General features: G+C 36.5%; 2 protein-coding genes and 1 long non-coding RNA gene across 4 annotated transcripts in view; all 3 read left to right on the forward strand.

Annotated features, from left to right (window-relative positions):
* The window catches only part of LOC141913944 (voltage-gated inwardly rectifying potassium channel KCNH7-like), a 31,401-nt gene extending 23,885 nt beyond the window's left edge, over positions 1 to 7,516 (forward strand). Inside the window, exons 6-13 of the mRNA XM_074805170.1 lie at positions 1,219 to 1,318; positions 1,394 to 1,546; positions 1,687 to 1,889; positions 3,568 to 3,679; positions 4,072 to 4,353; positions 4,827 to 4,850; positions 5,649 to 6,021; positions 6,371 to 7,516. Of these exons, the coding sequence (XP_074661271.1) occupies positions 1,219 to 1,318; positions 1,394 to 1,546; positions 1,687 to 1,889; positions 3,568 to 3,679; positions 4,072 to 4,353; positions 4,827 to 4,850; positions 5,649 to 6,021; positions 6,371 to 6,593 (1,470 nt within the window). The 3' untranslated portion in view covers positions 6,594 to 7,516. The remainder of the gene's footprint in view (positions 1 to 1,218; positions 1,319 to 1,393; positions 1,547 to 1,686; positions 1,890 to 3,567; positions 3,680 to 4,071; positions 4,354 to 4,826; positions 4,851 to 5,648; positions 6,022 to 6,370) is intronic.
* Positions 7,517 to 7,967: 451 nt separating this feature from the next.
* Positions 7,968 to 15,962, forward strand: LOC141914000 (RCC1-like G exchanging factor-like protein). Of its 2 annotated transcripts, none has more exons than XR_012620678.1 (11): positions 7,968 to 8,028; positions 8,491 to 8,791; positions 9,059 to 9,162; positions 9,284 to 9,413; positions 9,687 to 9,815; positions 9,897 to 9,963; positions 10,475 to 10,719; positions 10,795 to 10,959; positions 11,198 to 11,371; positions 11,810 to 11,911; positions 12,152 to 12,178. XR_012620678.1 is itself a non-coding variant. In XM_074805243.1 (11 exons), exons 2-11 carry the CDS (start codon positions 8,536 to 8,538, stop codon positions 15,900 to 15,902), a joined length of 1,434 nt encoding a protein of 477 aa, XP_074661344.1. In that variant the 5' UTR covers positions 7,968 to 8,028; positions 8,491 to 8,535; the 3' UTR covers positions 15,903 to 15,962. The 2 variants fall into 2 exon arrangements, 1 of the variants encoding a protein (XP_074661344.1); XM_074805243.1 differs by lacking the exon at positions 12,152 to 12,178 and adding an exon at positions 15,825 to 15,962 and having other exon boundaries at positions 11,826 to 11,911.
* Positions 15,963 to 17,559: 1,597 nt separating this feature from the next.
* On the forward strand, positions 17,560 to 18,370 carry LOC141914259 (uncharacterized). Its single transcript, XR_012620744.1, has 3 exons — positions 17,560 to 17,709; positions 17,919 to 18,004; positions 18,244 to 18,370. It is a non-coding gene; the product is annotated as an uncharacterized LOC141914259 (long non-coding RNA).
* Positions 18,371 to 23,539: the final 5,169 nt, after the last annotated feature.

Raw genomic sequence — 23,539 nt, forward strand, 5'->3', positions numbered from 1 at the left:
TATAATATCAGACATAGCGTTTAAAAATTTGAGTCGTCAAAAATCGAAATTTGTTTATTACGTTTTTGATGACTTGGTTTATGTGTAGCGAGCACTGTTTATATGTGTTTATAGATGAACAATTTTCGTATGAGAAAGATTAAGATTTTTTACTTGATAATGAAAAAAAAACGAAAATTGCTTCAAAAATGAGACAATTCAATGTATTCATATTTTATATATGTATAATGATGATATTAAAAATGGTTGCAGAAAAATTTACGATTTATTTCAATCATTTATTATTGAAAAAACTAACGGTTTAATTTTTGATTTTTATATAATTTTGAATATTTAGTTTCATAACCATTTGAATATCTTTATATTCGTTTTATTCAAGACACAAATTGCTGCATGTCGTGCACCATTTTCACTGCTTTAATTTGCATACAATATTCCAGCGATCAATATTTCTATGACTTTGTAATTAGTTGAATATTTTAGATAATTTGATACTTTGTATCGATTTCTAACGATTTTGTATTTAAATTTCATCGATTTTATGTTAATTTTCTTTTATTCCGTGGTAAAAAAAAACTTAAATTTGCATTTACTTAATTTAATATTTTTCTAATTTTCGTGAAAGTCTTTGAATTTGTTAATGTTGACAATGACTCGAACAAGTAAGATTTCAATTCCCAATGATTGAGATAGAAATATAGCTTAGGCCTATGATGATAGATAGATGTCTGACAACACTAACTCCCCCTGGGGCTGCAGTTGGTCAAAGGTTGGTTTAAAGATAACCGGCGGATAAATACCATAGAAACAATGCAGTTTTAATTGTCATTTTATCAACTATCCACCGATTAACTTTTAACCAACTTTTGAGCAACTGATTTCACATGTACCAGCACCCCCTCCATATCCTGCAGTGTTAGACTAGATCCTAATGGCTGCGTGTGTTTGATTTGTGATCGCTATCAATCGATACCAAATTGATCAGTTAATCGTCTGCTCGATATTGATAGAATTGAATTGATATTTGATGGTAAGACTCAAGTCGATCCCTTCATATTAAATAAACCGGGTGTATTATTATATACTGGCATAACTATTATATCTGATACACACAGATAGATTACCAACAGTTCTGATAACTATCACACACCGTTACTATGGTTACTAAATCCGATAACTCCCGTTAACGGCTGCGATTGTCTGTTACTGATTTTTCAGGTTTTAAAAAGTTTTCCCGAATGTCTACAGGCGGATATCTGTTTACATTTAAATAGAAACCTGTTGAATAATTGTACCGCTTTTAAAGGAGCTAGTCCAGGTAAGACGTTTTATAAAAAAGTAAATAGTTTAAAAAAGATATATTTATCTTAATTTCGTTTCCTTATTTTTGTAGGTTGTTTAAGGTTGTTATCATTGAAATTCCGTTCAACGCATGCGCCCCCTGGCGACACGCTCGTACATCCCGGCGATATTCTCGACGCTATTTACTTCATCGCTCGCGGTTCTATTGAGATTCTCAAAGATGAAGTCGTCATGGCGATTCTCGGTATGTTATACGCATGCGCGTTAGTAAAACGCCCCCTAGTGTATACTAAAAGTACAACGAGGGTCCCAGGATGTTTGAGATGTAATTGGAAACATTTGCTCGAATCGCAAAGCTAACTGATGTTTATATATTAACTGTAGGTAAAGACGATATATTCGGCGAAGATGTGAAGGAGATATATATCGGTGGTCAGCCGGGTAAATCGAATTATTGCGTAAGAGCTTTATCTTACTGTGATCTACATAAAATAACTATCGATGATCTGCTCGAAACGCTGGACATGTATCCGGAATTCGCTGATGGCTTTTTACATAAATTTCACGTAACATTCAACCTCAGAATGGTGAGTATTGTTAGTCGTAGCGGTCCATCACAGTAGAACCAACATCAACACTGGACATAATTACATTTACTATAGAAACCCGATTTGAAATTAATAACAGAAATCATTATTGTTACTGATCATCATCATTACACACAGTTCAAATCCGGCGCCATCTTTCTCTCTGCGAGTTCACTACAGTTTCACAACCATCAAAACTGATACAATATTTACAGCAATTTCATCTCGTGACCAGCATGACGTATTGTACCATCATCAGATAATCATAGAACTAATATTTCTAGAATTTCTTTACTAAATATTCTATAGTTTTTTTTTTAGTGTAGAATATCCCCATTTTGCACGCGTACGCATGGCGCCCTCTGGTTTAGATTTCTTGAACCCATCTCTCCTCACTTTCTCTATATTGGTTGTGAAACTGATTTAAAATGTTTTATTCTCGGAATTTGAAACTGAGTCTAGTCTTCGAGACTCAGTTGGTTGCAGCTCTATGACGTCACACTATCTGTACGTTTGTCGGTTCATGTACGGCGGTTTAACTTACCGTGACAATTACAACTGAAACAATACACATATGAAGAAGGGGCAGGGTTTAATGAGGTGTAGTTGTCATGGTAAGTAAACCCGGTGATTACACACACACATTGTTGCCTGTTATTGTATGTTATTTTTCTCTTCTAACTCGTAGGCACCTACAGTGGTAAGAGTTTCTATAATTGTGTGTTCCTACATCTTATAAATCCTCCTCTCTCTCTCTCCTCATATCTCTCCTCTTCTCTTTACTCCTCTCTTTCCCTCTTTTATGTCTTGTTTCCAATATACACAATACAAATTTATATCTCTATAACAAATACAGATTTTACTCTGCTCTATTATCATATTTACGGATTATTATCTGTTCTATGTTTATTGTATCTATTTACTACACTTTTAACTGTATTATTTTAAACAGTTTCAGAGCTGTCGTGTACATGTATGTATATATTAGAATCAACGACACCAGGGGGCGTTGATTTCGATTCCGCCCCCTGACTGATTTGAATTTATACCACGTTTTTAATAGAACACACATTTCAGTTTTTTGCAGAATGGTTTTTTAGTTTTGGTTCTGCATGAACCCATATTTACTGGCATTAATGGAAACAACAGTATCACATACATGTATACATTATAACTATACATGAAATATCAATAGCTAATTTTTCATTTCAATTATTTCATATTTATCAATGTTAAACTGATGAGATTTGCATGAATACAATTTGATATATCATCAGTTGCATGTTGACTATAGCAGCAGCAGCAGCAGCAGCGGCGGCGGCCTAAAAATCCTACAAAACAAACGTTTTTTCGAGAAAAAAAGAATCATTGAAATCGAAATGAATCACTAAGATCTCACAGTTATAACATTTTGTGACGAATGTGAGTTTTACTGAAAATCTGCGTAGAAAATTTAATGGAAATAAAATTCAAACTGTAAAAAGAAATGATTAGAATTTTGAAGATTCTAATATATAAAATCACAGTTTTTAAACTAAACTTTTTCCGTTATAATTCGCTTCTCTCTTACTCTAAACTTTCTCTATGTGAATCTTATCATTATATATTTTGCAGTTTAATCTGGTATTGAAATAAAACTGATGTAAATTCATAATGTTATTTTTACTGTAATATTCAGGGTCAATTCCTACAGAGAACCGCTTCCTCTAAAATGGACGATGAAACTTTACGATTTATTCGTCAAAAACGCCCTCGATTACAATGCAAGGGTCGCGCACCTCCAGTAGAAGGTAAGTCTTCTACAAGGGATACAGTGACGTCACTGTTGTCTTCAGGGGATAGTGACGTCACTATTGTCTTCAAGGGGATACTGGGACAGTTGCTCAGTCATGACTTTAATTCATCAGACTGGTCTGAAGTTGTAAGGTTGGCTATAGACACAGATAGGTTTGGTCTGGTCACTGTGCAACTTGAGGTCAGGGCAACTTGAATATGTAATTTGAATATTGAATATCATTAATTCATAAGTCAACCGAAAGACACTAATGGAGTAGCAAATTGTTGACTCAATTCTTCAAAACAGTTTTTGAAAATGGCTCCCACAATTTAGTCTTAAAGTCACTTTCCTAGTTTTTTATTAATTTGAAAAATTTAAAATTATGTTGAATGTATAATTTGTCAGGTCTCCATCACGAGGGCAGCATGCGCCAGAACATTGCGCGGTCCGGGTCACGTGGTCTAATCAGACGAAAACCAGTCTCTCGAGGTCCTCCAATATCCGTATCGTCGGAACATGAACTGCTGAACACCTCTGACGTTGTCGTGGATACGGCCGCTGAGATTAGCAGACGTTATGGAGGTGGAGGAATTATTGAGATTTCTCCCGAGAAAGCGTCACCTCTAATGTTAGCTTCGAATAAATATACAGAACACAAACGAAGAGGATCTTTGTCTTCTATTGCTGGTAAGTAACACTATTTCTGATTGGTCAACTGAGTATAAAACAATTCCTGATTGGTCTTCTATTGAAGACTGATTCTGATTGGTCAATTTGGTATAAAACAATCCCTGATTGGTCTTCCATCGCTGGTTAGTAAGATTGATTCTGATTTAGTATAAAACGTTGATTGGTCTCCTATCGTTGGTTAGTATAACTATTCCTAATTGGTCAATATGGTATGAAACCATTTTTGAATGGTCTTCATTGCCGGTCAATTTCCCCTACACTACTCTTGTCCAAATATAAAGATATAAATCCGGGGCTGCAGTTGCTGAAACTTGTTCAGAGTTAACCAGTGGATAGTTGACATCATTAAAACATCATTGTCACTATGGTTTATCTACCGATAATCCTGAACGAACCTTTGAGCAACTGCTGCCCCAGGATTGTACAGAGTTCAACGGTTATACGGTTATAGTTGCGTATTAATTTTGTAGATGACGTATCTGTTGATATTGATAGTAAGTTTCTAGAAGGGTTGTTTACATTCACTGAACACAATCACAATTACACACTGCATTCTCCTTCCTATATCTCTCTCTCTATCTCTACATCATTAAGCACTTGTCATCATAAATATATCAACTACAATTATACTTACCATTGATAAAACACTATATCAGTGTTGAGATGATAATATAAAGACAATCCCACTGACGAAAAATATAAAGTCCGAAAATGTTTGCTAGAACTAGCGTAGTTTTATTCCAAGTTTCAACTATATTCTATTACTATTCCTGAAGATGACTATTAAAATATAGTCGAAACGTCGTACAAACAACACCAGCTGAAGGGGAAACATTTTCAGACTTTATTTCTGCATTATCATTGTGGGATCCTCGCTATATTACAATCGTTATTATGTATATGTATATAAATATACTTTACAATTCAAGCATGGTCGTATGAAAACCAAAATCAATTCTTAATGATTTACTGGAGACAGTCGCTCAAAACTTGATTGTATGAATGATAAATGGCAAAGTGACAATTGAAATTATATTTTTATCTCGGAATTTTACTAGTATTTGGTTCTCTCCAACTTTTAAGCAACTGACTCCTGCATGTGTTCGCCATAACTCACTGTTTAAAATGTCTAGAAATGTTTCACTTTCAATCCTACAATTTACATAACATCCTATCATTCTATGTATTATAAATGTAACAAATTTACATAAAATAAAAATCAATACATTATGTAAATTATTGCGAAGCATTGTGGATGTGCTAATTCATGTTTTAATTCGTGTAATTACCAGCAGGGGCGCTGCACGGAGTAATACAAGCGGTGAGCGGTAAAGAGAAACGAACCCCTGAGAAACCGGTTCGACCAATCATCAGTCGAACCACGTCTAGTCATTCGCTTCCAAAACAACAAGTACATGCCGTAACGCACCCAGCGCCACCTGTTGGTGCTGGTGGTGGTGGATTAACTCAACCATTCATTCATCAACACACGGGATTATCACCAATAGCGTCGTTATCCAGTGAAACGTCACACGTTCCGTTATCGAGTAGCAGTACTGGTCCTCTGTATCATTCTCCTATTGATTACGAGATTCAAACTCATCCCGAGAGAGGAAATATCAATTCATTATCTGATATTGATGATAGACTGGAGTCTATTACTGAGTAAGTATCTCAAAACTCCCTCCTCCCACACTCCCTACTCCCTACTCCCTCCTAACATCTTCCATCCTCCACAGATCATCCTCGCTTCAGTGGTCTATTAAATTGGTCGTGGTCAGACATGTTGCCACTCAACGGCCATCTGCTGTATATGATGTATTGAGCCAATCAGATGCGATGTCACCGGCAAATTCGTTTTATCATTACAACGCATCTGATTGGATAGATATACCGACTGGTGGCCGCTGAGCGGCAACCTGTCCACCCCAAGAATCTTGGCATGCAGTAGACTGTCGGGAGTGTATTTAACTTAGGATATATTTAAGGATGATGTTTCTATTTCTAATTTCAGACGGATGCAAAGTTTTGAATACAATCTATGTACAACGGTCGACTCGATACTGGAATTATTGGGACATAAACCGAAAGTGGTGCGGCCTCAAACATTAATACCAACTACTAAATCACAGTCATCATATCTGATTACGTCATCGCGTCATCATAGGTCTCCGCGGACTGCTCCGAAAATCAATCGTACTCCAACGGATCTTGATCATCTTAGCGAAAACGTGTAAATTAAACATTGCATACTATCATAGAATCAATAATATTGATTTAAACATATCTATATCATATAAACATCGTACATTCCTATGTTTTGTTCCGAGTATAATGTTTTACTTATATGGAATCATATCGATCGATTCTTCTCGAATTTTTTCCTGTCTTTTTTACCGAAGAAATCAACGTTTTTTATACTCATTTTTTTACTATTTAAGACTATCGATAATTAAGATGATGTTTTATTGGAAAACTAACTATAGATGGTTTTCGTTTAAATTCTGTTTAGTTTTAGTCGCAATTATATAAAATGATAAAAGTGTTTGTATTGCCGCACACGTGGTTTTAGCAGGTGTTTAGATGATGTCAGTGTATGTTGCGCCCACTAGTGGCAAGGTTTTAGGGTAGAGAAATGTATCCGTATTTGTGTAGGTCACCTAAAGTTGGCGGTCGAAAAATTACCCTAGATATATCGAAAAGGCTATAATTATAGTTTATCCCTAGAGACCGTTTAGCGTGCTAGGTTTTATTTACTTCCCTGCTGATGGGGTACCCGCAGTGCTACTGTGGCAATCGAGGATTCCACGTATGGCAAGCGAGGATCGACCAAGTAGTTTGGTGGGTGCGGTGATAATACAAGAATTCTAAACATTCTGAGTCTTAAAAAATTCAGTTAAAAGTTCATTTTTAACAATGGAAGACCTCCACTCTTCGTCCCATCAACCGGTGCGATAGCTCGTGTTGCGGGATCCCCATTAACGATATCGTTCTCTGCGCATGCGCACTAGAGTTGCTTGAAAAGATGGCCGCCGCCGCCGTCGATATAGATCTTACTTGTTTTTTAGTCAAGTTCTACTATAACAATCATTGTTTTTAATTGATTTTTTATTGAATTATAATTATTGTACATATGTAAATTAGCTATGTATAAAGAATATTGTGGTGAATTTATAAATAAACCGTTATCAATTTAAAATCAAATATGTTGTTGGGTTTTTACTACGGGCACCACCGGGCACTGAAGAGCCCGCAACCCATGGCAGTGAGGTGAGACGAGAGAGGCCCAAGACACGTCTGACCGGCCCCAGCCGCCCGCCGGCTTTAGCAGCAGTTCATGATATGATAGTAAATTAGCTGTTGTGGTGAAAAGCGTTAATTTGAATCAAATATCTTGTTGACTGGAGTTTTCAAAAGCACCGGTGACAAGGGTTCGAGTCCAGAGAGGAGTCCCAAAGCGTTCGGGCTGATCGCCACGGGCATAAGCCCGAGAAGGGATACGGTATTAAAATTGATTTGACACCGCCTCTGGTAGTCGAGTTCAATGAATTGAATTGATTCTAACTCCGGCAGCGGAGTACATGCGGTGGTAGAAAATTCTCAAGGTCGTCGAGCCGTTCATGAAACGAAACTTTACAAAAAGTGCAATAAATAAAGCCGGAATCTGTGGAGGTAAGCCTTGTTTAGTGTCATTTAAGGCGTATTTAAACTATTTTATGTTGAAGTAGAATGTAAGAGAATATTCCTCACCCCCAAACACCGAAATGGCCAGAGACTGAGTGGTGAAGCGGCTTGCCGCATTAAATGTCGTGGACTGTCACTCAAGGGTCCACCCCCGGCGACCGTAACGGAATGGTAGTCCGGTTAATTGATATTGTCACAAACAACCGGAGTTGATGCTTCTCAATTCGTCGTTGGAAGACTGACCAATTCAAACTGCCATTCTTCATTCAGACAATTGAAAACACAGCAAACTGCAATGGATTCCTATAAGCTACCAAAAAAGGCAAAGCCACTCTCTGTCAACCAACTCCAGCCGTAGCTACGTCCCAGACCAGTGCCTAAAAATCCCCTATAGCTCCCCCTGGTGTGTCTATGCCATTATCATCATCGGTGTATATTTTATGTTTGTAGATTGTTGAAGCAGTCAGTAGAGGGCGTCATTGAGGGGCGCTGAACATGTTAAATCAAGTCATCAAAACCTGTGTAAATTCACAGCTCCTCACCAGTAAGGGTAGTTTATTAACGGCACCACTAGGCGGCGCTGCTAATCTACTACAACAGAAACGCTTCACACGAAGCTGGAAAAAACGAGCAAAGAAAAAATTGGATGCGAATAAGATTCGAGAATCTGTGATTGTTGAATATGCAGGAGATTCATCTAAACAAGCGAATCAGGTGTTCTGTTGGGGACACGCTATTACAGGAGCACTGGGTGAGTTTAAATCTCTCTCACAGGGGGGTCAGGTACTGAGACTGCGGCTAGGACTCTGAGAGATTCATCTAAACAAGCGAATCAGGTGTTCTGTTGGGGACACGCTATTACAGGAGCACTGGGTGAGTTTAAATCTCTCTCACAGGGGGGGTCAGGTACTGAGACTGCAGCTAGGACTCTGAGACTGTGGCTAGGACGCAGATAGTGAGATTGCAGCTAGGACTCTGAGACCGCGGCTAGGACTAAAGATCTGTTTTGTATTTGTAGGTATTCAGTCGTTCGTGAAACCACCGCGAAAATCTAAATTAAAACCGATGCCTTGTTGGCATCATCCTTATAGAATGATATTCTGGGAGGCTTATAAAATACAAGTGAGTTTCACAATAAACCAGTCAATGAGTGTCCCCTCAATGAGTGTAACCCCTCAATGAGTGTAACCCCTCTACCTGTACAACAGATAAGTTGTATGTTAATGAGATGTATTATATTTAGGTACAGACGGTGGGTTGTGGTTATGGTTTCACTGTGTTCAGTTGTAAAACTCCTCGAGGTCAAGCGGTTTATGGATGCGGTATAAACACTGATTCACAATTAGGTTATCAGGAGTTTCCCAGAAAATCAGGTACGTTCAACAAGTGGAGCCGGGCGGGCGGGGTAGGCCCTAAATCCTCCATTCGATTCTATGTTTGCATTAATACCTCATATGTTTGAATCTCGTTACAACAAACTTCAGGGCACCAGAAAACTATGTCTGTAACTGATAGTTAATTATCTTCAGTGTGAAATTATCAGAATTGTCCGGTTTGAGATGATAATTGAGGCTGATAAATCGTTATAACAAATTGCATATATTTAAAGGTGAATCGATATTGATGAAATGTTTTACTATTTGAAGGTAGAATTCTAGATTATGTGATCGAACCGTGTCCAATTTTACTTCCGTTCAACGATGCTGATAAAACTAAAGTCACTAAAATCAGTTGTGGACGCGCTCATACAGTATTACTTACAGACAACGAAGGCGGTAAGCAGTAACACTCATTCGCCATCTATCAGATTATACGTGAACTATCATTTCGTATTTTACTGTTTATTGTATTTCTAGTATTCGCGTTCGGAAACAACAGCTACGGTCAGTGCGGACGGTCGATCCATGAACATGAAAAATATCGGTAAGCGCCACCTATGAATTATCTGCTGTCAGATACCACTGTGTACATAAGGGCAGGGTAGACATTTGCATATCTATGAATTTTAGGGTAATGAGGCCCTGGGCCTGAGAACAGGGCCTCAAAAGTTGGTAGTGATTCACTGTGGTGGATGAATGCTAGTGAATATTGAAATTGCCTCATTATCATGGTGTTTTGTGACCACAAGGGGCTGCATTCGCGGTCAAAGGTTGGTTAGAGTTAACTGATTGACAAACGCAATGTGCAACAATGAAGTTTTAATTGTCACTATGTCAACCTATCCTAACTCTGACCGACTTTGAGCAACTGCAGCCCCAGATAACGATAACCAACATTTGAACAACTGAACCCAGACCTTGTTTCAGCTGTTGCAGTTGTTCAAATGTTATTCCAGAGTTAACCAAATTGAAGTAGTGACAATTATAAGAACATTGTTACTATGGTATTTATCCGCTTGTTATCTTTAACCAACTTTTGAATTGTGTGTTTTCAGTGGAAGTGCTGTGATACAACAATTAGAAATAGTTGACAATGTGATAGATGTAGTTTGTGGTCAGGATCACACTCTCGTACTCACAGAGACCGGACATGTTTACTCGTGTGGCTTCGGGGGAGACGGGCAAACCGGTGTCGGTAATTACAACAATACATCACGACCTACGCGTATCCGTGGTGATATCGACGGTGAACGGATCGTGCAGATAACGAGTAAAGCCGATACGGTTTACGCAGTTTCAGGTGAATATTAACAGTTTTCATTGTTGAAATGAATTTGAATTTCATCTCAAATTGTGTGTGAATTGTGTATTTTAGATAAAGGTGACTTGTTCGGTTGGGGTAACAGTGAATATCATCAATTATTGTCAGCAGGTGGCGACTCTATGCAAATTCACACGCCGAAGCATATTCCTTTATCGTCAGAAATCGGGAAAGTAAAAATGGCCGCCAGCGGAGGAACGATATGCGCGGTTCTAAATGGTGAGGTTAAGGCTCAAATGAATTGATATCTTGTCTCTCATAATCGGCCGGGTCATTTTTGTGAACTGCAATAGAATTTTGTAATCAGTTCACTTCTATAACTGCCGCGTCTGTTGAGCTTGATCAGGATTTGCAAAAAAAAGTAATGAACAGGAGGCCAGCTGGGTCGGCTTTTAACCTCAGCAGAAATAAGAAAGATTGCAGTAAATTTAAAATGTTGCTATTATTTTCCTTGCAGATATAGGCCGAGTGTTTGTCTGGGGATATGGAATTCTGGGTAAAGGTCCGGCGTTTGAACAGAGTTTAAAGCCGTCTGCTCTCCCGGAGCCTCTGTTTGGTAAAAGTGAAATGTATCGGGATCGAACTGTAACCGGAATCTACTGCGGTTTAACGCATTTCGCTGCCATTAATAGTAAGTTTCATCCATTGAATCGCCTTCAAAATTGATACAAATACAGCGTTCCTAGAAGGCCCTTAAAAGTTTTAAAATAGGAATGGGTCAATTCAAGGCCTTGAGTGTCATGAGCTCTAAAGGAATGGGCTCTAAAATCCTTAAATCATTTTCATGATCATTGAATGGCATCTGTCATTAGTTACCTGTCATCTGCAAATCAAAGATACAAGTTCACTATTACAACTCTTAAAATCTACTGCCTGGAAAATGTAGATTTCAACATTCCTGGCTTAACCATTACAATAACCGTATAATCCTGAAATCCTGAATTATGAGTCCTGAAATTGGTGTCAAAAAGTCCTTGAAAGTCATTAAATGAGATTTGTCATGAACACTAGTGACTATGAAACCTGCAAATACATTCTACTAGTAAGAATGATGTTACATTGTTTACAGTGTTATTATATTGTAGATAACAATGATCTGTACGTGTGGGGTAGAAATAAACATGGCTCCTTAGGTTTAGGAAACATGGACGATCAATTCTTTCCGTTTAAGGTAAGTCTCGATTTCTCTAGATTTAAAACACTCCTAAAACATCACTCACTCCATATTTTGGAAAGAAATTTAATTTTAAGTTTATTTCTCCACGACGGTGCATAGAGTTGTTGAGTTAGGAACAGACTCTACTGTACTGTAATAACATAACGCACCAGAAACATGTGTGAAACTGATGCGTCATAAATCTGATGTCTGATATTGTAAATCTGATGTCTGATATTGTAAATCTGATTTCAGGTTTCGATTCCTGGGTTAGTTCAGTCAGTTCATTGCGGAGTTGATCACGTGTTCGCTTTATGCAAGACTTTGGTTTGATATTTAATTTTCTAATTTTTATTGTTAAGAATCAGGAAAAATTCAACAATTAAAAAACTTATTTCACATTTTGCGAAGTTTTGTTTTTGTCGCCGATTCACGAGGAATGAAATTAGAATCCAATAATTCAAAAATTGCTTCAATAGTTTTGTGTCAAACTTGAAAATGAGATCTGTTTCGTCTCACAGATTTTCTCTTTGGTTTGAACTGTTTACATCATCAGCAATGAATGGTACTAGTGTCCTCACCACCTCGCTACAACACTGAGGTTTTCCTATAAAGTTTAGAAAGAAAATCAGTTAAAACATGAATTTCCTCAGTTTTTCCCCATCTGGACGTGTTTTATCATTTATAGACAGGAATTTTGTATGAGGAATGCATTGCTGAAAGATATCTAATGTAATATCATTGCTTTGCGACTAGAACAAGATTAATTAATATAATATATTAATTATTATGAATGCGAAGCGGTGCGAGCAGAAGGTAAAATTCAGGTGGAATTCGTTAGAAAAAACTTCATTTTATTCATTAATTCTATTATCGAACAGTTGGAGAAGTTTTCGAGACCATTTCGAGTTTTATTAGAATAAGCCTGGAAAAGCTGATAGTGTTTCCGTTCACCGTCGATATAGTGGCGGCAGCACCGTACGGTAAAAAGGCTATATCACTGCTTTTCAGATAGTGTTACCAATCACCGCTGTGAGCGAGGGCAGCACCGTACGGTAAAATTGCACTTAGGCGACATCGGTATGCGAGGTAGCCGCCAACTCAGAATTAGTGGCAGCACCGTACGGTACAATGTAATATCGGAGTGAAATTTTGTTTTACATCTCTATATTGTTTTTATTTCATGTGTAATGGGATTGAAAATAAACAAAAAGAATGTTAGAATCAGATCAAGCTAATTTGTATGTCGTTTGGTAATTAGTTCATCCGATCTCCGCAGTCAGTGAGGGCAGCACAATACGGTCTTATTAGCCTAGGTATGCGAGGTTTCTAGACGCGCGACTCGTAGATTATGTGGGACTTCCGCGGTTTTATTTCTTGCCGTTTTTACCGAATTTATTCGTTATAAATGCTGATTTCGGAGCGATTTAGACGTTTAAAGAAGAAATATGAACGATATTATCTAGAAGTCGAGTAAATAGATCGATTTCAGTGAATATTTTCGCCGAATTATTCAAAATAAATCCAAAATATCGCCTTGAAGTGACCAATTCAATTCAATCGCAAATAATTGTGAGTTTATTAACTTACCAGAAACTGTACAGCATTGAGTGTTTTGTGGCGGGTCAGAAGAGCGCGGACAACTCTTAATTAATTATTAACTGATTGACTCAAATTTTAGTTAGGCTGATAAACTGAAAAAATAGTTAAAGGCAAAAGTTAATACAATAAAAAATCTTATTTCTTGTACATACCCACACTTATAAATTTAATTTGTGTAAATACAACAACACAAATTATCAATTTAATTCCAACTGGTGACATCTTTGAAAACCCCTGTCATTATAAACAAAGTTAATTCTGGTAAATTTGCTGCGATAATGCACTAACTGAGACTGAGCTAGACTCGAATTCTTCGGACTGAATTATGACTTTAAACACAAATCAATAAGATCATCAACAATTGAATATTAATTTAATTTACAAAATGTGACTAGGAATTATTAGCATCATTGATTGTATTTGATACAGATACAAGCATTAATACATTGAGTAATTGTGTGCGTGGTTATAACTGAATTTCTTCTTGAGAAAAGAGATGTTTGTAGATGTCTGAAACCACATGATAGTTACTAGAATTAATGGGTTTTAGTTAATTGATCAATTTCTATCTAAAAATTGATTTAATATTTGATATCAGCTGTAAAAAAGACTCAACAGGTCAATTTGAAGGGGCTAAAAACATAAGATCCTGGATTTCTCTTGTTTGGCACTTCAATCCAAAAACTAACTTTCTTAGATTTTTGGCAAAAAAATCGAATCTCTTCGATTTGCTTGAAATTTTAGTCCTAACTTTGCTCAGGGATGCGGATAGCAAATCTGCAATCAGATTTTGAATATCTCGAAAGATCTGGGGTCCAAGGCCTTTTGAAAATCTAGGGGGTCCCCCCAAAAAATTCGAATTTCTCATTTTTTGGGCCTCGGATCCAAAAACTAACTTCATTTTCATGATCAGCACCCCAAAAAACATGTCTGTAGTAAATTTAGTTAACATTGGGCCAAAAAAAAAATTTGGCTTTGTACCCCATTTTTGGGGTGCATATTTTGGGCATTAAAACCCTTATTTGCCAACGAAGATGAATTCTGATTCAAAATCTGATTGCGGATCCGGAATCTACACCCCAGAATACATCTTCCTACCAAGTTTCGAAAGAATCAGAGAAAAAAAATTTTTCGCCCAAAAAAAAACTCCTGGACTTACACCTTAGATTTTTGTCGTTTTTTGCCAAAAAATCGAATCTCTTCGATTTTCTTAAAATTTTAGTCCTTACTATTTTCAGGGGTGCTGATTCCAAATCTGCAATCAGATTTCGAATATCTCAAAAACTCTGGGGTCCAGGGCCTTTTGCAAATTTAGGGGGTACCCCTAAGAATTCGAATTTCTCATTTTTGGGGCCTCGGATCCTAAAAATTCTTTCAGATTTGTAATCAGCACCCCAGAATACATGTCTACACTAAATTTCATCGAAATTGGAGACAAAAAATATTTGACCCCTAACCCTCATTTTGGGGGGTACCTTAGATTGCCATTTCTCTGATACACCGCTAACTAGACTTAACTCTAACATAACTCACATTTATTAAGTTTCATGTATATTTTTTAGGATGTTTGTCATCAATATGGTGGAACTTGACGGATGTTATGATGGTCACTGATTCCCCCTCTACCTACAATCAGTAGAGAATTGATTTGAACATTATACAGACATTGATGCAGTGGAGCAGATGGTGCAAGATGAACCAGGACGAACCCAGATAAACCAAGATGAACCCAGATAAACCAAGATGAACCAAGTAGAGCCGTGACTTATGGAAGAAATGCTAGAAATTAATGTCTCATTTTAATAGTTATCAACAGGTACGTAGGCAATCGAGGCTGGAGACATGCTAGTTCATAGGGATAGGGATTTCTGAGACACACTATCTCTATTCTTAAGCCTAGTTAGTCTGTGAAACTCCCTGGCCCTGCTCCCTCTCTCTGTCAATCCCTAGCCTAGCGTCTAGAATGATGTTACATTGTTTACAGTGTTATTATATTGTAGATAACAATGATCTGTACGTGTGGGATAGAAATAAACATGGCTCCTTAGCTTTAGGAAACATGGACGATCAATTCTTTCCGTTTAAGGTAAGTCTCGATTTCTCTAGATTTAAAACACTCCTAAAACATCACTCACTCCATATTTTGGAAAGAAATTTAATTTTAAGTTAGTTTCTATCCAACGGTGCATAGAGTTGTTGAGTTAGGAACAGACTCTACTGTACTGTAATAACATAACGCACCAGAAACATGTGTGAAACTGATGCGTCATAAATCTGATGTCTGATATTGTAAATCTGATGTCTGATATTGTAAATCTGATTTCAGGTTTCGATTCCTGGGTTAGTTCAGTCAGTTCATTGCGGAGTTGATCACATGTTCGCTTTATGCAAGACTTTAGTTTGATATTTAACTCTGATGCATGATACATTTTTGACTGAAATGAATAAATTTATCTATAAATTATTCACTAATTTTGTGGTGGTTGTTACTGAATTTTTTTTCTGGTTTCGTCTTTACACAGATTTGTGGTAAACGAGGTTCAACTGAAGTTTTTTCAGTTTTTGGCGCAAATTTGTAGTTGGTTTCATAAGGGAGAGTTAGATTTTAACCCGGACCAAGAAGGGTCGACCTAAATAGGATGTTAAATGGTTCATGAGCTGCAACGTTGATGGTACGGTTGGTTAAATGCACAATTATTTGAGAATAAAATTTAATTTGCTACAATTTCTCCCTGTGGCATGTGAGTCTGCTGCTTTACCGGATGCTAATACATTCCGCTAACAAAGGAGTTCCATCAAAAATGGCTTGAAAATCGTTTTAAAAATGAGATCCTCTTAGATAAAGCTTAAAATGTGATAGTACTATTTATACACAATGAAATCGAGTTACATGATGAACGAAATCCGGCGAAGAAAATATCCGTATTGCTCGCATGCCACAGTATAATTGTGAGGTTAAGCTAAATCGCAACCGTACAGTGCTGCCCCTACGAATAACGATAGCGGAATTTCTGTGAACTAAAATAGCGGCACATATTTACCGCTGGAATATACATCTCATTATTACGTACAATACGGACAACTGTGTCGCCTAATTCTGATTAAATATGATACCATGAATATGTTATAATTTTTGAATGATATTTCCTTATTTTTTAGGTAACGATATTCAATTTTTTTTAGCTAAAATTCACTTCACATCAATTAATTAGTATTTATATACAGAATAAATTATTCATTTACATTTTTGAATGATCATTTATCATCTGAATAAACAAAATCTTCATATCTTCCTTCGATATTATTTTAGTTGCGTGCAAATAAGCGGAGAACATACAAACACCTGTCGCTCTTTGCCAGACGATACTAGAAATATCCCGATTCAAATTTACTGTTTTAATGTTAATTCTTTTATAGAAAAATTGTTTGGTTCAATTGTTACAGAGCAGTTTAAGGTTTTGAGAATTTTCCTCGGAATCCGGCCCGCATATCGGTAATTAGTTCGTCCATTACCACCGTTCAAAGACTCTGGCAACCGAGAATTATGTTAGTTCATTTTTTCCCCGCTATCGTTATACAAAGGGGCAGCACAAGACGGTCGATATGGAAATTGCGCACGGTGGAGCGCGCTCAATTCAATCGCTAATTCTTTATTTACAGTGAAACTAAGTCTCTCCAATTGATAAAGACTTAAAAGCCGCAATGATTCTCAATGTACGAATTTTGATATTGGTTAAAAAGATAAGAATTCATGAGATTTTGTGCCCTCACAGATACAGCACTGAGCAGGGACCTCCACAGTGAGAGAATAACCTGCTTCCAATAACCTGCTAGGCCGCCCGTACTAGTTAGTTACCTAATCGTTGGTGGTAAGCTTTTTATTATCGGATGGGCTTATACCAATAAGCCAATACCAATGTGGTTTGTGAAAATATCCGATCGTGAAACTAAACCACAGACAGGTTACTCAGTGACTACAGGCCGTTCTGAGCCGCGTGTTGCGCGTAGTTTCACAAATCTTGATGAGCAAATCGGTAATTAGTTCGTCCCCTACGGCCATTCGAAGACTCCAGCTGTGAACACAGATAAACCAAGATGAACCGGGATGAACCCAGATAAACCAAGATGAACCAGGACGAACCAAGTAGAGTCGTCGTGACTAATGGAAGTAATGCTAGAAATTGATGTCTCATTTTAATAGTTATCAATAGGTATGTAGGCAATCGAGGCTGGAGACATGCTATTAGTACATAAGGATAGGGATTTCTGAGACACACTATCTCTATTCTTAAGCCTAGTTACTCTGTGAAACTCCCTGGTCCTACTCCCTCTATACATAAACCCTGCTCCCTCCCTCTATCAGTCCCTAGCTTAGTGTCTAGAATGATGTTACAATGTTTGCAATGTTATTATATTGTAGATAACAATGATCTGTACGTGTGGGATAGAAATAAACATGGCTCCTTAGGTTTAGGAAACATGGACGATCAATTCTTTCCGTTTAAGGTAAGTCTCGATTTCTCTAGATTTAAAACACTCCTAAAACATCACTCACTCCATATTTTGGAAAGAAATTAATTTCAAGTTTATTTCTCCACGACGGTGCATAGAGTTGTTGAGTTAGGAACAGACTCTACTGTACTGTAATAACATAACGCACCAGAAACATGTGTGAAACTGATGCGTCATAAATCTGATGTCTGATATTGTAAATCTGATGTCTGATATTGTAAATCTGATTTCAGGTTTCGATTCCTGGGTTAGTTCAGTCAGTTCATTGCGGAGTTGATCACATGTTCGCTTTATGCAAGACTTTGGTTTGATATTTAACTCAATTTAATTTTCTAATTTTTATTGTTAAGAATCAGGAAAAATTCAACAATTAAAAAACTTATTTCACATTTTGCGAAGTTTTGTTTTTGTCGCCGATTCACGAGGAATGAAATTAGAATCCAATAATTCAAAGATTGCTTCAATTGTTTCGTGTCAAACTTGAAAATGAGATCTGTTTCGTCTCACAGATTTTCTCTTTGGTTTGAATTGTTTACATCATCAGCAATGAATGGTACTAGTGTCCTCACCACCTCGCTACAACACTGAGGTTTTCCTTTAAAGTTTAAAAAGAAAATCATTTAAAACATGAATTTCCCCAGTTTTTCCCCATCTGGACGTGTTTTATCATTTATAGACAGGAATTTTGTATGAGGAATGCATTGCTGAAAGATATCTAATGTAATATCATTGCTTTGTGACTAGAACATGATTAATTAATATAATATATCAATTATTATGAATGCCAAGCGGTGCGAGCAGAGGCGAAAATTCAGGTGGAATTCGTTAGAAAAAACTTCATTTTATTCATTAATTCTATTATCGAACAGTTGGAGAAGTTTATGAGACCATTTCGAGTTTTATTAGAATAAGTCTGGAAAATCTGATAGTGCTTCTGTTCACCGTCGATATAGTGGCGGCAGCACCGTACGGTACAAAGGCTACATCACTGCTTTTCAGATAGTGTTACCAATCACCGCTGTGAGCGAGGGCAGCACCGTACGGTAAACTTGCACTTAGGCGATATCGGTATGCGAGGTAGCCGCCAACTCAGAATTAGTGGCAGCACCGTACAGTACAATGTAATATCGGAGTGAAATTTTGTTTAACATCTCTATATTGTTTTTATTTCATATGAAATGGGATTGAAAATAAACTAAAAGAATAACAGAATCTGATCGAAGTAATTTGTATGTCGTTTGGTAATTAGTTCACCTGATCTCCGCAGTCAGTGAGGGCAGCACTATACGGTCTAACTAGCCTAGGTATGCGAGGTTTCTAGACGCGCGACACGTAGATTATGTGGGACTTCCGCGGTTTTATTTCTTGCCGTTTTTACCGAATTTATTCGTTATAAATGCTGATTTCGGAGCGATTTAGATGTTTAAAGAAGAAATATGAACGATATCATCTAGAAGTCGAGTAAATAGATCGATTTCAGTGAATATTTTCGCCAAATTATTCAAAATTAATCCAAATATCGCCTTGAAGTGACCAATTCAATTCAATCGCAAATAATTGTGAGTTTATTAACTTACCAGAAACTGTACAGCATTGAGTGTTTTGTGGCGGGTCAGAAGAGCGCGTACAACTATTAATTATTAACTGATTGACTGAAATTTTAGTTAGGCCGATAAACTGAAAAAATAGTTAAAGGCAAAAGTTAAAACAATAAAAAATCTTATTTCTTGTACATACCCACATTTATAAATGCAATTTGTGTACATACAACAACACAAATTATCAATTTAATTCCAACTGGTGACATCTTCGAAAACCCCTGTAATTATAAACAAATTCTGGTAAATTTGCTGCGATAGTGCACTAACTGAGACTGAGCTAGACTCGAATTCTTCTGACTGAATTATCACACAAATCAATAAGATCATCAACAATTGAATGTTAATTTAATTTACAAAATGTGACTAGGAATTATTAGCATCATTGATTGTATTTGATACAGATACGAGCATTAATACATTGAGTAATTGTGTGCCTGGTTATAACTGAATTTCTTCTTGAGAAAAGAGATGTTTGTAGATGTCTGAAACCATGTGATAGTTACTTGAATTAATGGGTTTTTTAGTTAATTGATCAATTTCTATCTAAAAATTGATTTAATATTTCATATCAGCTGTTAAAAAGACATCAACAGGTCAATTTGAAGGGGCTAAAAACATAAAATCCTGGATTTCTCTTGTTTGGCACTTCAATCCAAAAACTAATTTTCTTAGATTTTTTTGCAATTTTTGGCGAAAAAATCGAATCTCTTCGATTTGCTTGAAATTTTAGTCCTTACTATTTTAAGGGATGCGGATTGCAAATCTGCAATCAGATTTTAAATATCTCGAAAGATCTGGGGTCCAAGGCCTTTTGAAAATCTAGGGGGTCCCCCAAAAAATTCGAATTTCTCATTTTTTGGGCCTTGGATCCAAAAACTAACTTCATTTTCATGATCAGCACCCCAAAAAACATGTCTGTAGTAAATTTAGTTAACATTGGGCCAAAAAAAAAATTTGGCTTTGTACCCCATTTTTGGGGTGCATATTTTGGGCATTAAAACCCTTATTTGCCAATGAAGATGAATTCCGATTCAAAATCTGATTGCGGATCCGGAATCTACACTTCAGAATACATCTTCTTACCAAGGTTCGAAGGAATCAGAGAAAAAAAATTTTTCGCCGAAAAAAAACTCCTGGACTTACACCTTAGATTTTTGCCGTTTTTTGCCAAAAAATCGAATCTCTTCGATTTGCTTAAAATTTTCGTCCTTACTATTTTCAGGGGTGCTGATTCCAAATCTGTAATCAGATTTCGGATATCTCGAAAACTCTGGGGTCCAGGGCCTTTTGAAAATTTAGGGGGTACCCCTAAGAATTCGAATTTCTCATTTTTGGGGCCTCGGATCCTAAAAATTCTTTCAGATTTGTGATCAGTACCCCAGAATACATGTCTATTCTAAATTTCATCGAAATTGGAGACAAAAAATATTTGACCCCTAACCCTCATTTTGGGGGGTACCTTAGTTTGCCATTTCTCTGATACACCGGTTACTAGACTTAATTCTAACTCTAACTCAAATCTATCAAGTTTCATGTATATTTTTTAGGATGTTTGTCATCAATATGGTGGAACTATTGACGGATGTTATGGTGGTCACTGATTCCCCCTTTACCTACAATCAGTAGAGAATTGATTTGAACATTATACAGACATTGATGCAGTGGAGCAGATGGTGCAAGATGAACCAGGACGAACCAGATAAACCAAGATGAACCAGGATGAACCCAGATAAACCAAGATTAACCAGGATGAACCCAGATAAACCAAGATGAACCAAGTAGAGTCGTGACTAATGGAAGTAATGCTAGAAATCGATGTCTCATTTTAATAGTTATCAATAGGTACGTAGGCAATTGAGGCTGGAGACATGCTAGTTAGTCTGTGAAACTCCCTGGCCCTGCTCCCTCTCTATCAATCCCTAGCCTAGCGACTAGAATGATGTTACAATGTTTGCAATGTTATTATATTGTAGATAACAATGATCTGTACGTGTGGGGTAGAAATAAACATGGCGCATTAGGTTTAGGAAACATGGACGATCAATTCTTTCCGTTTAAGGTAAGTCTCGATTTCTCTAGATTTAAAACACTCCTAAAACATCACTCACTCCATATTTTGGAAAGAAATTTAATTTTAAGTTTATTTCTCCACGACGGTGCATAGAGTTGTTGAGTTAGGAACAGACTCTACTGTACTGTAATAACATAACGCACCAGAAACAACATGTGTGAAACTGATTCGTCATAAATCTGATGTCTGATATTTTAAATCTGATGTCTGATATTGTAAATCTGATTTCAGGTTTCGGTTCCTGGGTTAGTTCAGTCAGTTCATTGCGGCGTTGATCACATGTTCACTTTATGCAAGACTTTAGTTTGATATTTAACTCTGATGCATGATACATTTTTCAATGAAATTAATAAATAAATGTATCTATCAATTATTCACCAATTTTGTGGTGGTTGTTACTGATTTTCTGTTCTAGTTTCAGTGGAATCTCGTTGATATGAATCTTGTGGGATGCAATTGTTATATTAAACTGGTTTCGCCTTTATACAGATTTGTCGTATTAACGAGGTTCAACTGAAGTTTTTCCAGTTTTTGGCGCAGGAAGGGTTCAATTTTAACCCTGACCAAGAAAGGTCGACATAAATAGGATGTTTAATGATTTGCGTACTGCAACTTTGATGGTAGTGTTGGTTGAATGCTCAATTTTGGAAAATAAAATTTAATTTGATTGAAATTCTTCCTGTGGCATGTGAGTCTATCGCTTTTTTACCGGATGATAATACAATCCGCTGACAAAAGAGTTCTATAAAAATGGCTTAAAAATCGTTTTAAAAAGAAGATCCTCTTAGATGAAGCTAACAAGTTAAAAGAATTAACAATATACAATGAAATCGTGCCAAATAATGAACGAAATTCGACTGAAAAAAATTCTGTATTACTCGCGCGTGAATCGGTGTGAACCGTACAGTGCTGCCCCTACGAATAACGATAGCGGAATTTCTGTGAACTAAAATACTGGCGGATATTTACCGCATATATACATCTCATTATTACGTACAATACGGACCATTGTGTCGTCTAATTCTGATTAATTATGAAATTGTGGATACTTTCTAATTTTTGAATGATATTTCCTTATTTTTTTAGTGACGATATTCCTTTTTTTTTCTAAAAATAACTTACTTATCAATTAATTATTATTTATACAGAATGAATTATTCATTTACATTTTTGAATTTATCCTGAATTTGACATACTTCCATATTTTTCCTTCGATATATTTCAATTGCGTGAAAAGGGAACATACAAACAAAAAATCATTGATAATCATTGATAAGTTTGAAAATCATTTTGTAGATAAGACCCTCTTCTATATAGCTTAAAAGTTAATAGAATTATTGATATACAACGAAATCGTGTTAAATAATGAACGAAATTCGCCAAAGAGAAATATCTGTATTACTCGCATGCCACAGTAAGATAGCGAAGCTAAGTCAAATGTTAACCGTACAGTGCTGCCCCTATGAATTACGATAGCGGAATTACTGTGAACTAAAATAGCGGTGCATATTTACCGCCGGAATATACATCTCATTATTACATACAATATAGACCAGTGCGTCGCCTAATTCTAACTAAATATGATACTATAAATACGTTCTGAATTATAGATGATATTTCCTTATTTTTTTAGGAAACGATATTCAATTTTTTAGCTAAAATTCAAATTAGCTTCAATTAATTAGTACTATATACATAATGAATTATTCATTTACATTTTGAATGATCATTTATCATTTGAATTGACGAACTTTCTATTTTTCCTTCGCGCAAATAATCAGGGAACATTCAAATACCTCTCGCTCTCTGCCAGACGATACTAGAAATATCCCAATTCAAATTTCCTCTTTTAAGGCT

Source organism: Tubulanus polymorphus, chromosome 12, assembly GCF_964204645.1.
Source record: "Tubulanus polymorphus chromosome 12, tnTubPoly1.2, whole genome shotgun sequence".
NCBI classification, from domain to species: Eukaryota; Metazoa; Nemertea; class Palaeonemertea; order Tubulaniformes; family Tubulanidae; genus Tubulanus; species Tubulanus polymorphus.

Coding starts and splice junctions, on each gene's coding strand:
- LOC141914000 (XM_074805243.1), top strand. CDS start 8,536: ATGTTAAATCAAGTCATCAAAACCTGTGTAAATTCACAGCTCCTCACC. Junction 9,414..9,686: donor GGAGTTTCCCAGAAAATCAG/GTACGTTCAACA, acceptor TACTATTTGAAG/GTAGAATTCTAGATTATGTG. Junction 10,720..10,794: donor TACGGTTTACGCAGTTTCAG/GTGAATATTAAC, acceptor TGTGTATTTTAG/ATAAAGGTGACTTGTTCGGT.